This window comes from Vulpes vulpes, chromosome 12 (genome assembly GCF_048418805.1).
Source record: "Vulpes vulpes isolate BD-2025 chromosome 12, VulVul3, whole genome shotgun sequence".
Lineage (NCBI taxonomy): Eukaryota > Metazoa > Chordata > Mammalia > Carnivora > Canidae > Vulpes > Vulpes vulpes.
Genome location: NC_132791.1, coordinates 181,326,293 through 181,341,714, shown reverse-complemented (window position 1 = coordinate 181,341,714; position 15,422 = coordinate 181,326,293). Strand labels below are relative to the sequence as shown.

Below are 15,422 nucleotides of genomic sequence, written 5' to 3'. Positions count from 1 at the left end.
TTGGAATGGGAATAGGAAAAGTAGAGACCAAGTGCTCAACCAATTTAATTTGCATGCATGATAGGTTCCCTCTAAATTCAAAAATCCAAAAATAACAGAATAATTAATTCACAGTGCTTAAGGCTAATTAAGTCATTAGTATTAATTTTAGTTAATGGTGAGAAGCGAAAAAAATTGAGTCTTCATTCAACTTGTCAAAGCTGAAGGTCTATACTATTAGTACAGAATGTTAATTTAAAATGTACTTTGTAATTAATAACTTTCTGCTTTGTAGATTAAAGTAACGGGGATTAGTTCGGTGTGGTGGGGGCATTGTATGAACCCAACCAGGGGTTCTGAAGCTTTCCTACCTGAGCTTCATGTCACAAAACCGTCTGCTCCATAAAGGCTTTTGTGTTTCTAGAGCCTAGTATGGTGCCTGGTACCTAAGCATAGGGCTGCCTGATACAGCAAGTAAAAACACAGAATGCCCAGGTTTTCCGCTTAACAACAAATACTTTAAAAAAAAAATATTTATTTATTTATTTATTTATTTATTTATTTATTTATTTATTTATTTATTTATTTATTTATTTATGATAGAGAGAGAGAGAGAGGCAGAGACACAGGCAGAGGAACAAGCAGGCTCCATGCCAGGAGGCCGACGCGGGACTCGATCCCGGGACTCCAGGATCAGCCCTGGGCCGAAGGCAGGCGCTAAACCGCTGAGCCACCCAGGGATCCCCCCAAATACTTTTTTAAAAAGACTTTATTTATTCATGAGAGACACAGAGAGGCAGAGACACAGGCAGAGGGAGAAGCAGGCTCCACGCAGGGAGCCCAATGTGGGACTCGATCCCGCGACTCCAGGATCAGCCCTGGGCCGAAGGCAGGCGCTAAACCGCTGAGCCACCCAGGGATCCCCCAAATACTTTTTTTTTAAGCATAAGTGCGAATGTATAGTCCGTGTACAGAGACGTTCTCCCATGTGTAGTACTACCACGCAGTAGTTAGGGCACATCTACATATTGCATAGTCGATCATTTGAAATTCAAATTTAACTGCGTGTCTGTATTTACTGGGTAACCTCAAGGAGCTCAATGATATCTGTGGACTTGACTGGCCTCCCCTCACCTGTAAAATGGGGCTAATGATAGACCCGCCTCCGGGGTTGGTGGGAGGGACGGAAGCGCCCGGCACACGGTGAGCCTTCAGCCTGCTTCCTCGCTCCGGGCCGCGTGGCGGGCGGGAGCCCCTTCCACTTCCAAACGCGGAAAGGCTACGAGGCTCGGCTCCCCGCAGGGGCGCCCGAAGCCGGCCGAGGTGGCCCACACCTGCGGCGCCGGCCAGCCTCTTCCGGGTCAGGTGACCGCGCGCGGTCACGTGACCCGGCCCGAGTGCGGGCGGTGGAAGGCGGAAGTGGGAGCGGGGCTGGGCGCCGCTTCTGTGGCCGCGGCAGGTAGCGAGCGCCGGCGCGACGGGCGCCGGGGGCGCGGCGGGCTGGCGGGGCGGGGGTGCGGGGCGGGCGGGGGGCGGCGGGCGGCGCGCGGCGGGCCGGGGCGGCGCGGCCGGGGCGCCGGGGGGCGGCGGCTTCCTGTGGGAGGGGCCTGGCGCGGCGGTTCCGGCCTCCGAGGAGGGGTGTCCCGCTCCCGCCCGAGCGCGGTGGGCGTGCGGCGGCGGCCCGCGCGGGGGGGGCTCGTAGGTGGGCGCGGGGCCGGCGGCTGCGGCGGCGGGAGCCGGGCCGGGAGCGGGAGGCCGCCCGCGGGGCGGGGACGAGGAGGCGTGACCTTCGTGGAGGGACCGGGACCGCGACCCGGACCCGAGGAAGGGGCGACTGGGGGCGAGCTCGGGGCGGCCTGGGATGCGCGTGGAGGGGCAGGCGAGGTTGGAAGGAGCTGCTGTGAGCCCCGCCGGAGCCCGCGCCGCCTCCCTCCTTGCACCGGGCTGTTAGCCGGGACTTCGATGTCGGTCCCGTGCAGTTGTTAAACTTCAGGAAACACCACAGTCTCGGCCGGCTGCTTCCGTCACGCCCACCCGGCTTCTAGGGTTCTGGTGGGTAGCGTTGCGCTTCCCGGGAGCCTGGCCCTTCGCAGCATCTTTCTTTGAGATTTTCCCCGATCGCAGCAACTTGAGAAAAAAAAGAGTGTGGGCGCTTGCTCTGGCCGAAAAAGGGCTCTCAGCCCCAGCGGCAGACCACGGCCTCGCCCAGCATCTCCTCGGCAGCAGGACTGCAGGAATCTCGGGCAGTGTCTGGACTGCTTTCTGCTTTCTGACTTTTCCTCTTTTTTTTTTTTTTTTTTTTTTTAGTTTAAATTATTCAGTTACGTCTACCATGTGACTGCTTATCATGACAAACTGGAGCTTAGGTAGGGTGACTGAGAGGTCTCTGTTGTGCTCCTTAGCATTCGCGACCTGAATCTTGATCTTGATATTCAATACCTGTGTTAAAGATACTTACCCTCTTTTTTTTTTTTTCTTTTCCTTCACGTTTACTAAAATTTGCAGAAGTGAAATGAATCTCATGGATGTGTGGTCTTAACTGCAGTAAATGTTCGAATGGGACATTCACAGGAGCCAGAGTCGTGTGGGATTACAAGTAGGGAAAAAAAATGACTTTGCTTGACACATTAAGAGTTAAAGTTTTTGGCGTATTTGACAAACGTGTAGAAATTAATTTCTGTTGTGCCCTTTGAGTTAGGCTGGGAAGGTATTATTCCCATTTCACAGTGAACAAACAGACCTAAGAGAGAGCGACTTGATTTTTTTTTTTTAATATTTATTTTTTTTATTTATTTATGATGGATGCCGGGACTCCAGGATCGTGCCCTGGGCCAAAGGCAGGCGCGAAACCGCTGAGCCACCCAGGGAGCCCTACCTTCCTGTTTTTTGTTATTGATCCATATGAAAACGATGGGGTTGGGTTGGCTTCTTAGTCTCTTTTGCTTCATGAGGACTTTCCCGGTTACAAAGAGCTTTCACCAACATCTCATTTAATTGTCACCATGATCCTGGGAAGGTCAGGGTTGATTCTATTCCCTGGATGAAGAAACTGAGGCTTTAGATTCCAGAGCTAGTGAATGACTGAGCTGGGATTCAGGCCCACACCTTTTAGCCTGAGACTCGTTCTGTCCCATTTATAGAGGCAATAAGTTTTATTTTTTAAAGATTTTATTTATTCATGAGAGACACAGAGAGAGAGAGGCAGAGACACAGGCAGAGGGAGAAGCAGGTCCCTCTGGGGAGCCTGATATGAGACCCGATCCCGGGTCTCCAGGATCCCGCCCTGGGCCAAAGGCAGACACTCAACCGCTCAGCCACCCAGGTGTCCCCAAAAGTTTTATTTTAAAGCATTTTTTGAAGTATAAAAAATATGACATTTTAAAGAAAAAAATAGTATATCTATGACACCAAAAATTGTCAATATGGAATGCAATTGAAGTGTAAAAAACCTGTGTACTATATGGTAGATGCCTCTTCCTGGGAGAACATTCTTTCATTCAATGACTATGTAAGTGCTAGTCCAAGCCAGGCACTGTTCTAGAGTTGTACTCTCCGCTGTAGTTGAGTACTGGAGATATGCTATCGACTACAAAATATACACCAGAGTTTGAAGAGTTAGTTTGAAAAAACAGTAAACTATGTCATCGATTTTTAAAAATGTTATAACAAGTATAATATTAATATATTACTGTATGCTATATATCATAACATTTTAAGTTTATTGAGTTAAATGCACTATAATTGAAGTTAATCTCACCTGTTTCTTTTTGGTTTTTAAAATGTGTTTCCTAGAAAATGAAAGATTATATTCGACAGTGCTAATTTTTTTTTTTTTTTTAAGATTTTACTTATTTATTCATGAGAGACACACACAGAGAGGCAGAGACACAGGGAGAGGGAGAAGCAGGCTCCATTCAGGAAGCCCGGCAGAGGACTCAATCCTGGGACCCTGGGGCCATGCCCAGGGTCAACGGCAGGTGCTAAACTGCTGAGCCACTCAGGAATCCCCCTGGACAGTGCTATTCTAAACACTGGGAATATAGTACACAAGAAAAACAAAAATCTCTGCCTTTGTGGATCTTAAATTTAGTGGTAAAAAACAATAAAATAACCTAGTAAAGTGCATATTGTAATAAAGGAGGGAAGTGGAATGTGGAGTGTTGGCTGGGCTTGCAATCTTGCATAGGGTCTTTAGAGAGAAGCCTTCCTGAGAAGGTGACTGGTGAGTGATGATCTGAAGCAGGTGAGGGCAAGAAGCTTGTGAGTGGAGATGTTGTGGTGAAGACAGAAGGGACAACAGGTTCACTACCCCTAAGATTAGGAGCACCCCTGGCAGGTTCGTGGGCCAGCTAGGAGGCTAGGGTGGCTGGAGGGGTGTGAGCAAGGGAGAGTAGTAGGATGAGGTCAAAGAGGTGTTGGGGGCAAGGGGAGAAATGGGCAGATCACGCAGGGCCTCGCAACCCATTGTAAGGATGATGATTTTTAATCAGTGAGTTGGGGTCGTTGGAGGGTTTTGGGCAGTGGTGTAGAAACAACCCACCCTGTTTTTTCTTTTCTTTTTTTTTTTTTAAGACTAAAAAAAAAATTATTTGAGAGAGAGAACACAAGCAGGGGCAGTGGCAGGGAGAGAAGGAGAAGCAGGCTCCTCATTGAGCAGGGAGCCCGATGCTGGGCTCGATCCCAGGACCCTGAGATCATGATCTGAGCTGAAGGCAGATGCCTAACTGACTGAGCCACCCAAGCATACCTACCTCCCAACCTACCTTTTAACAGGCTCACTCTGGTTGTTTTGTGGACAGAGAGTATAGAGGTGCAAAGCTAGAAGCAAGGAATCAAGTTTAAAGACCTCTAAGAATGATGGGAAAGACACAGCCTGGAAGGATGGGTAATGAGTTCATCATGTTTAAATTTTGGTTTTATTGGATGTGTACTGAATGCATATCATTTGTCAGGTATTCTGTTCTTTTATAGTTTTAAAACAAACAATTTCACTGAAGTGAAATGATGTGCATGAGGTCATGTAGCTATGACACAGAAGAGCTGGGATTTAAATCTTGGTCTTCTGAGTTTAGATCTCATGCGTCCGTAAGATATATGGTAGTGGATATATGAACATAAACTCCTGCCAGAATCAAATCAGTGAGCTGTTTTTGAATGATTCGAGTCACTGTGGACTGTTACAGATTCTGGAATTTCTGAGAGAAAAGGAACAAAAGGGAAGATCTTGTTTCCTTTAAAACAAACTAACTGAATCTTTTTTTTTTGAACTAACTGAATCTTTAGAAAGTTGCAGGCCACTCTGCTCTTCCCAAGCTTGCGAACAAACACTCAGTGATTTAAGTCAAGTATTAATAACTACTTCCAGGAAAATACCAAATACTAAGGCTTGGCAGGCCTGACCTAGGGCAGGTCCCCTTCCTCTGTGTCACTCGTGCCTTCTGCTTCCTGTTTTGTTGTGAGATCTGCTTTCCATTCTCTTTTGTTATTAGCCTGCAACTTCGCTGCGCTTCCACAGATATGACCTCCCTGCCCCTCCCCGTCTCTTTTTATGTGCTTGGCCTTTGTATGGATGTCATTTGGCAAAACTGAGTTCTGTTTGATTGTTTTTCAATATGGGCCTTTGGAAAATGGAAGGTAACTCAATGCTGGCTAGAGAAAAGAGGCCAAGAGAGAAGAATGAGTGTTGGAAAGAACCGGGAAAGCATGAGAGTAATGAAGGAAAGGAGGAATATTTGAACAGACTCTTCTTTTCCACATTAAAAAAAAAAGATTTTATTTATTTATTCATGAGAGACACACAGAGAGAGAGAGAGAGAGGCAGAGACACAGGCAGAGGGAGAAGCAGGCTCCATGCAGGGAGCCCGACGTGGGACTCAATTCTGGGTCCCCAGGATCACGCCCTGGACTGAAGGCGGCGCTAAACCCCTGAGCCACGTGGGCTGCCCTTCTTTTCCACATTTTTAAAGATGTGAATCTAGAGTGGATTTATACTTATAAATAAGAAGCTCTCTTCAACTGGTTAATTAAAATTAAAATCTTGGTCTTGGTGAGCAGTTTTTGCTCTTCCCCAGCTCATCAGCTACACAAGTCCTTTCATCTTGAGATCAGTGTTCAGTGGTTTCTTGACTCAAAGCTGCGTCAAGAATTTGAGGAATTGCAGAGCCTAGACTTTTAGTGTCAAGAAGAACTATTTTAGCTTGTAGTTAATACTTGAAGAGCACTTATTGTGTGCTGACTGCTCTACTTGATTGAACTCGTTGAATCCCTACAGTAAGCTTAGAAGATGAGTAATATTGTTGGGTTCATTTCACAGATGAAGAATTGAGATTTAGAGAGGGTGAGTAACTTGTCCAGTATCACTCAAAGGCTAAGGACCAAATGTATTTACCTCTAAAAGATGGACTGGTCTGAAAGTTCTTGTCAAAGTTGGATGCGAAAAAGGATCGGGTGCTTCGGGCATTGCAAGAGCTATCACTTGCTACATTCGGTGTGTGGTTGCTTTCTTGTGCCAAAAGCTCTTTGAAGATTTCTTTAACAGGGATCCCTCAGAGCAAGAGAACTGAGGTCCCAGAAGTCAGGGATTCCGTGACATTCACCTTTGTATTTCCAGGGCCTGGCACAGAATGGGGTCTATAAGCATTACTGAAAGATGGACCCAGGCTCTGGACTGGGCAGGGTGAATAAAAGGGTCAGTCAGAAGGCTGGGTGCCTTCCTGGGGAAGGTGCCCTTGACCATTATAGGGCCCTGACTTCAAGAATCAACCCAAATGGATCTCTGGCCCCGGAGGGCCCTTTCCCTCCCCTTCCTTCCCCCCCCGCCCCAAAAAAAAGACAAAAAAAATCAACCCAAACGTTGAGTTGTCCATCAGCTGACGAATGGGTAAATGAGATGTTACATATCCATATGGCGTGTGATTCCATGGGCTTGAAATGTCCAGAATAGACAGATCCAAAGAGACAGAAAGTAGATTAGTGGTTGCTAGAGCCTGGGGTACAGGGAGGAATGAAGGGTGACTGCTAATGAGTATGTTTTTTGGGGGGGTTATGAAAATGTTATGGAATTAGAAGGTGGTGGTGGTTGCGCTACTCTGTGAATATACTAAAACTCACTGAATTTATAGTATATGAATTGTATTTCAACAATAATAAAAATAAAGAGTCAACCAGTTCTGTTTTGAATGTACGTATTCTCTGTGTTCTGTGGAGATCAAATCGAGATTTTTGTACAGGTGACAGCAGCCATTAATCCTTCGTGTTCTGGTGCCCGGGCACCACCCAGTATTCAGCTTCCTCTCGTGTTCCCAGGGGAATACATCGAAGTGTTCTCCCTGCTTTTTTGATCTCAGATATTTCAAGTATTTTTAAAAGATTTTATTTATTTATTTATTCATGAGAGACACACAGAAAGAGGCAGAGACATAGGCAGAGGGAGAAGCAGGCTCCATGCAGGGAGCCCGACGTGGGACTCGACCCTGAGACTCCAGGATCACGCTCTGAGTTGAAGGCAGATGCTCAACTGCTGAGCCACCCAGCAGTCCCTATTTCAAGTATTTTAACCAAAAAGGACTGTGATAGATCTTTGTTGTCTTTCTGGATGTCTCTGGAAACGAACCAGTCGGCCGACCCTTGACTTGTTTAATTTTGCCAATGAGAAGAACTCAGGAATTACTGCCCTAGCTCACAGTTTCTTGTCTTTAACAGTCTGTGGATTATAGGCAAAAAAAGCTCGCTTTTTATTTACCTATCTACTTGTTACCTGTCTTTACTTTTTAAAGATTTTATTTTTAAGTAATCTTTACACCCACTATGAGGCTTATACTTCCAACCCCCAGGTCAAGAGTCTCACGCTCCATTGACGGAGCCAGCCAGGCACCCCTTCCTATCTATCCATGTATTTATTTAAAGTTTCTTATTTAAAATAAAAGGTACAAGGGCGTTATTAGTTATTTTCAGGGTGGAGCTGATAAATGCCTGCAAGCTGGTAGCTCATTTTGTACACAGTCTAACCGAGCCGCGGGACAGCTGCCTTTTGGTTGTGAGCCCTACAGGCTTGGGGTCTGCCCATGTCTCAGGAGGAAAAAGGAAGAAATTGGAGGGGAAGAGAGGCCTAGCGAAACAGAGAAGGAGAGGGAAGTGGGAAGGAGGAGGAAGATCCTGAAGCTCTCCCGAGAATATGAGATAGCCCTCCTTGCTTCATCCCTTCACTTTTTTTTAAAAATTTTTATTTATTTATGATAGTCACAGAGAAAGAGAGAGAGAGAGAGGCAGAGACATAGGCAGAGGGAGAAGCAGGCTCCATGCACCGGGAGCCCAACGTGGGATTCGATCCCGGGTCTCCAGGATGGCACCCTGGGCCAAAGGCAGGCGCTAAACCGCTGCACCACCCAGGGATCCCCATCCCTTCACTTTTCATTGAAATAGCTACCTTACTCTCAAATTCTCTAAAGCAAATCAGTTGTTGTGTCAGTCTGTAGTGGCATCAAAAATTTGTTTTGAAATACAGTATGAAAGATACTCTTTTTTTTTTTTAAATAGTGAAATATAAAGCATAATGATACCTCTAGGATTGTCTTTTGTATCTGGAATCACAGTGAAGAAACAGTCTGAGCAAGGCCACACCCCCTGTGACTGCAGAGCTTATATCTTTCCAGAAGTTACCATGGGCCTGGGATTTGGGCCTCCAAAGATGTATTGTGGGACGAGGACTTCAAGTTTCAGCCTGATGGTCACTGAAATCTACCTCCTCTAAAGCCTTTGTTTCTTTGCCTCTTTTAGTGGCTTGAGGCATCTGTTGGCTTGAATTGTAGGACTCCGTTCTCGGCTCATCTTCCAAGTGGCCTCCTGCCCCATATCTATGTCTTCTCCTCTCTGTTTCCTATGATGATGCGGCGCCCACTCTAACTTCAAGGTGATCTTATTTTCAGATGTTTAACTTAATTGCCCCTGCAAAGACCCTGTTTCCAAATAAGGTCATATTAATAAGTTCCAAGGGGTTAGTGCTTAGAGAAAACCTTTTCAGGTCCACAGTTCAACCCACTACTCTAATTGAATGTAGATGAGATATTGTTATTAAAATTAAATAAGGACGGCATCCTGTGACCTGATTTGAAGAGAAGCCTTTTCCTTTTCTGAATCTAAATTTTATTTGTGACCAAAGTAATACATGCACATAGTTTAAAGATCCAAATAGTGTTATAAGACTTATAATGTGACAGCAGTTCCTAGCTTCACCTCTTTTTGTTCTTGATTGGCTTGCTCTGTGGAGTCAGTGACTTTCAACCCTTAGTTTTCTTCTTGTGTTGACTTGTGCATTTCTTTTACTTTTTTTCTTCCTTTTTTTATTTTTTATTTTTATATTTATTTATTTATTTATTTATTTATTTATTTATTTATTTATGATAGTCACACAGAGAGAGAGAGAGGCAGAGACACAGGCAGAGGGAGGAGCAGGCTCCATGCACCAGGAGCCTGATGTGGGATTCGATCCCGGGTCTCCAGGATCGCGCCCTGGGCCAAAGGCAGGCGCCAAACCGCTGTGCCACCCAGGGATCCCTTTCTTCCTTTTTTTAAAGTGGGCTCCATGCCCAATACGAGGCTTGAACTCATGACCCTGAGATTAAAGGTGCATGCTTTACCTACCAACTGAGCCAGCCAGGGGCCCCAACTTACGCATTTCTGAATGACATTTTTATACTGCTCTTTCTTAGCCTGTCAGTTTTATCTACTGTCTTTTAACTATTGAAGGTGAGGATTTGCCCTCTTTCTGGCCAGTCTCCACAAACACACACTTCTACCTCCATCTTCTAATTACTCTCACATCACAAGTTTTGATTATGCTATTATAAAGATAATTCACAGCTGAGCCACATAGTGTATTAGGATTACAGGTCTTGTCATACAACTTTTTTGTTATAAGTTCCATATTTTCTGATTTTTTTCATTTGCATGATGTTCTGTGTTCCTGTCACTAATTCCGCACTGAACGTTGTGATAGAGTTAAAAGTGCTACTTTCTTCAGTGCTGTCAGATGCATGTAATCTGTTTCTTCTCAAATTCTATTTCTTTTTCTTTCTTTCCTCTAGAGGTGACATTTCTTATAAACTCTCTAATCTGGACTGTTTAGTCCCTGGGCTCTTGTACTGTAATACCTTGGAATTTTTCGTTGTTAATCTTGGAATTCCTTTTGTCTCTCCCATGTGAATCTCCACCATCCTCCATCTTTCTCCTTTATTCCCCTGGAACTCATCTTCCTGAGAAAAGTAGCTTGGGGAGAAATTTTTTTTTGAGACTTTACAAATCTGAAAATCCCATGGTTTTCCAACCATACTTGATTGATGGTTTTCTTGATCGTAGAATTCTAGCCTGAAAAATCATTTTATCTCAAATTTGAAAGCATTGCTTTGTCTTCTTGCATTCGGTGGTACTGTTGAGAAGTCTGATGCCATTCTGATTCCTTTTGTTTGTAAATATGCCTGGAAACTTGTATACCCTTTGTTCTCATGTCCTGAACTTTCATGGCATTGTGCATTGGATTTTTTTTTTTTTCCATCCATTGTTCTGGATAGTCAGTTGGGTCCTTTCTGTCTAAAACTGTTTATCCTTCAGCATAAGAAAAATATTCTGTAATTTTATTTTTATTTTTATTTTTTTCCCTTCTCTTTCTGGACTTGCTAAAGATTTATTTATTTATTTTAGGGAGAGGGAGCATGAGTGAGAGGGACAGAGGCAGAGGAGAGAATCTGAAGCTTACTTGGAGTTGAGCCTGGATCTTGATGTGGGGTTAATTGTGGGACTAGATCTTACAGCCCTGAGATCTTGATCTGAGCTGAAACCAAGAGTTGGACGCTCAACTGACTGAGCCACCCAGGCACCCCTGAACATTGGACATTTTTTTTTAAAGATTTTATTTATTTATTCATGAGAGACCCAGAGACAGAGAGGCAGAGACACAGGCAGAGGCAGAAGCAGGCTCCATGCAGGGAGCCCGATGCGGGACTTGATCCTGGGATCATAACCCAAGCCGAAGGCAGATGCTCAACCACTGAGCCACCCGGATTCCCCTATCAGCTTTATTTCTTCTATCAGAACTGTTCTAAGAGCAATTTGTTATCCTCTGAAGCAACCAGCCAACCAACTTACTTTCTTGCCTGCCTGCCTTCTTTTAAAATTACATTCTGTTCTTCTTTCATGGGTGCAATATTTTATCTGTCTAAATTGTTTTGAGGTTTTCTTTGATCTCTGTTTTATTTAACTATAAGCTTTTTATAAATTTCAGATATACTTCATATATCTTAAAATTCACCATTTTGAGGTATTAAATTCTGTGATGTTAACCTTTTCACAAAGTTGTACAGCCATCACTCAGCACTGTCTAATTCTAGAATATTTTCCCCTCAAGAGAAATTTTGTGTCTGTTAACAGTCACTCCAATCCTGTCTCAGCCCTTGGCAACCACGGATCTACATTCTCTTTCCATATATTTGCCTATTCTAGATATTTCATGTAAATGAAATCATGTAATTTTGGGTCTTTTTGCCTGGCTTTTGTTTATTTCATTCACGTAGCATAATGTTTTCCAAGTTCATCCATATTGCAGTGTGAAACAGCACTTCATTCCTTTTTTTTTTAAATTTTTATTTATTTACGATAGTCACACACACACACAGAGAGAGGCAGAGACACAGGCAGAGGGAGAAGCAGGCTCAATGCACCGGGAGCCCGGCGTGGGATTCGATCTCGGGTCTCCAGGATCGCGCCCTGAGCCAAAGGCAGGCGCTAAACCGCTGTGCCACCCAGGGATCCCCACTTCATTCCTTTTTATGACCAAATAATATTCTATTGTATATTTTTTTATTATTGAGTTATAAAAGTTCTTTATATCATAGATACGAGTCTTATCAGATACATGATCTGCAAATATTTTCTCTCATTCTTTTGGTTGTCTTTCTTGATGGTATCTTCCAAAGCATAGAAAATTTTAATTTTTATGAAGTCAAATTTATCTTGTTTTTATTTATTGCTTGTATTTATCATATCTAAGAGACCATTTCTTGACTTAAAGCCATGAAGATGGGATGCCTGGGTGGCTTGGCAGTTGGGCATCTGCCTTTGGCTCAGTGCGTGATCCTGGGATCCAGGATCGAGTCCCACATCAGGCTCCCTGCGTGGATCCAGCTTCTCCCTCTGCCTGTGTCTCTGCCCCCCTCTCTCTCTCTTTGTGTCTCTCATGAATAAATAAATAAAATCTTAAAAAAAAAAAGCCATGAAGATTTATATGTATGATTTTTCTGAATTTTGTAGTTTTTGCTCTTATATTTTGGATTTTGGTGCATTTTAAAATTCATTTTTGTAAAAGATGTGAGGTAAAAGTCCAATTTCATTCATTTGCACATGGATATTCAGTTATCCCAGCCCCATTTGTTGAAAAGACTATTATTCTTTTTCCATTGTATTGTCTTGGCACCCTTGTCTAAAATCACTTGGATATAAGCCATATGGGTTTGTATCTGGTCTCTCAATTTGCTTTTTAAAAATTATTTTATTTATTTACTTATTTATTTGAGAGAGAGCATGCACAAGTGGGGAGGTGGGATGCGGGTATGTGGCGAGGGACAGAGGGAGAGGGAGAAGCAGGCTCCTTGCTGAGCAGGAAGCCCAACTTGGAGGGTCCATCCCTGAGGGCATGACCTGAGCTGAAGTTTTGAAATTAAGTAATATGTATCTTCTGACTTTGTTCTTTTTCAAGCTGCTTTTGGCTATTCTGGGTCCCTTGCTTTTCTTTACGAATCCTAGAATGGGCTTTATCAAATCAGTTATAGTTTTCTCTTTGTATGTTTTAGTGTCTGGCTTTTCTGGGTGAGGGTTTCCTCAAATAGTTGTGTTCCCTTATGTACTAAGTGTCAACAGGCCGAGCCGTGTGGTAGGACTCCAATGAGGGAAGGTGAGTGGGGTTGGAGGCAGTGACTTCTCATCGTTCAGGATGTAGACTTCCACTTACCTCTCTGGATCAGTATCATGCCTTACCACCACCCTCAGCTATGCGTGAAATCCTCAGGTCTAGTTTATCTAGAGTCTAAAAATTAACTCTCCTGTTTGAGATTAGGGAGGGGATGACTGCCTAGCTGAATTGTTGGGGAGGGGAGTCTGCAAAGTCTGTTTTTTCTACAGGCTTTTACTAGTCTCTCCTGTTTTTCTTTTTTTTTTTTTTTAAGTCTCTCCTGTTTTTAGGCCCACTTATGCTCTCACTTTCAGAAGTACCTAGCGCCAGCACTTACTGACCCTTTCTGTGAATCGCCAGTGCTGTCAGCCTGCCTCTTGTCCACTCCTCCTCCCATCACAGCCAGTTAGGTTTCACTTTGAACTCACCTGCCACTTTCTAGAATGTTGCAGTCCTCTATATCTGTGGTTTCCTTTTCCATTCGTTTTCAGTGGGTTTTTTATTTTGGTATTTCTTTTCTGTCATTTTGATAGGATTTGAGAAGGGAGCAGAGATGAGTATATGTGTTCAGTCTGTCATGTTTTATTGAGTGCTCTTGGAAAGCTCTCTAAGGGAAAAGTTGGTATCAGAGAAGGTGGTGTAATACTTAGTCTCCTTGGAACCACTCCTGGCACAGAGCTCTTTCACTATATTCTCTTGCCAGAGTTGCTCCATTTTTTTCATCTGTGTATTATTCTGTGCACTTTTTCTGCATAATTTTAGTTCAGCCTTAAACATTCTGCTAAAGTCCTACTCTAAGTGCAGTCAACCAGTTCAGTAACACTAAACCAGCAGTTCTCATCCCAACTTTATATTAGGATCACCCGGGGAATTTTTATTTATTTTTATTATTATTATTTTTATTTTTTTATTTTTAAAGATTTTATTTATTCATGAGAGAGACACACAGAGAGAGAGAGAGAGAGAGGCAGAGACACAGGCAGAGGGAGAAGCAGGCTCCACGCAGGGAGCCTGACGTGGGACTCGATCCAGGGTCTCCAGGATCATGCCCTGGGCTGCGGGTGGCGCTAAACCGCTGCACCACCAGGGCTGCCCCTATTATTATTTTTAAAGATTTTATTTGGCAGAGAGAGAAACAAAGAAAAAGAACGAGTAGGGGGAGCGGCAGGCAGAGGGAGAGGGAGAAGCAGACTCCTTGCTGTACAAGGAGCCTGACGTGGGGCTCGATCCCAGGACTCTGGAATCATGACCTTAGTTGAAGGCAGATGCCTAACTGACTGAGGCAGGCGCCCCTCACCTGGGGAATTTTTAAATCACATAACTGTCTCTTACTCCAGACCAGTCAAATGGGAATCCCTGAGGTTGGGTTTGGCTGTCATTGTTGGCTGGTTTGTTTGTGCAGAAAGACGTGAGAACCACTGCTCCGATGCATTCCATATTTCATTAAGAATGATTTTACTTACATGGGTAAATCCCACTGAATCTCTTGTTGCCATTCTCTTCCTCCTTCATTGCTCTTGAGACAACTGGCGCCTGTGTTGTTTTTACACTCCCGAGACTTCCTACCATCTTGAGAGCTTTTGCTCTTGCTCTTTGATCTGCCTGGAATGTTCTTCCATGGATAGTCTCAGTTCTGTCTTTCACCATCTTCAGATCTTTGCCCAGAAGCCACCTTCTCCATGAGACTTTCCTCATCCACAACTTTTTCGACTTGTGACCACCATCTTAAATTCCTGTCCTCCTTCACTGCTTTGTTTTTATCAGAATCACTTGTCCCCTCTACAGTTCCCTCATTTGCTTTCTGGCATCCCTCTTGGCACACGTCCTTTCCCTATGTTATCAGCCTTTTAGTGTTTAAAGAAGCCCGTGGATGGAGCCTCATTTATTCCTTCTGCCATGTTCTTCTTTTCTTTTCTTTTTTAAAAAGATTTTATTCATTTATTCATGAGAGAGAGAGAGAGAGAGAGAGAGAGGCAGAGACACAGGCAGAGGGAGAAGCAGGCTCCATGCAGGGAGCCCGAAGGGGGACTCGATCCCCGGTCTCCAGGATCACGCCCTGGGCTGAAGGGGCACTAAACCACTGAGACACCCGGGCTGCCCCATGTTCTTCTTTTCTGTGGGTAGTTGCGTTTCTGACTTGTATCATTTCCCTTCTGGAAGGACTACTTTTATTTTATTTGTTTGTTTATTTTTTGCATATTTTTTATTGGAGTTCAATTTACCAACAATAGCATAACACCCAGTGCTCATCCCATCAAGTGCCCCCCTTAGTGCCCATCACCCAGTCACCCCATCCCCCCACCCAACTCCCCTTCCACTGCCCCTTGTTTGCTTCCCAGAGTTAGGAGTCTCTCGTGCTCTGTCACCCTCTCTGATATTTCTCCCTCATTTTCTCTCCTTTCCCCTATAATCCCTTTCACTGTTTTTTATATTCCCCAAATGAATGAGACCATATAATGTTTGGAAGGACTACTTTTAAACGTTTCTCTCCGGGTATGTTTTTGTT

At 44.2% G+C, this 15,422-nt stretch overlaps 1 protein-coding gene across 4 annotated transcripts in view; it reads left to right on the top strand.

Annotated features, from left to right (window-relative positions):
• The first annotated feature begins 1,170 nt into the window (after positions 1–1,170).
• WWP2 (WW domain containing E3 ubiquitin protein ligase 2) overlaps positions 1,171–15,422 on the top strand; it is a 143,115-nt gene continuing 128,863 nt past the window's right edge. The window contains exons 1-2 of one of the 4 annotated variants that reach the window (XM_072731603.1): positions 1,355–1,438; positions 2,485–2,575. In XM_072731603.1, coding sequence (XP_072587704.1) covers positions 2,528–2,575 — 48 coding nt within the window. In that variant the 5' untranslated portion in view covers positions 1,355–1,438; positions 2,485–2,527. Of the gene's footprint in view, positions 1,439–2,480; positions 2,576–15,422 lie in introns of those variants that run through there. The other 3 variants (XM_072731606.1, XM_072731607.1, XM_072731604.1) reach the window with 3 other exon arrangements.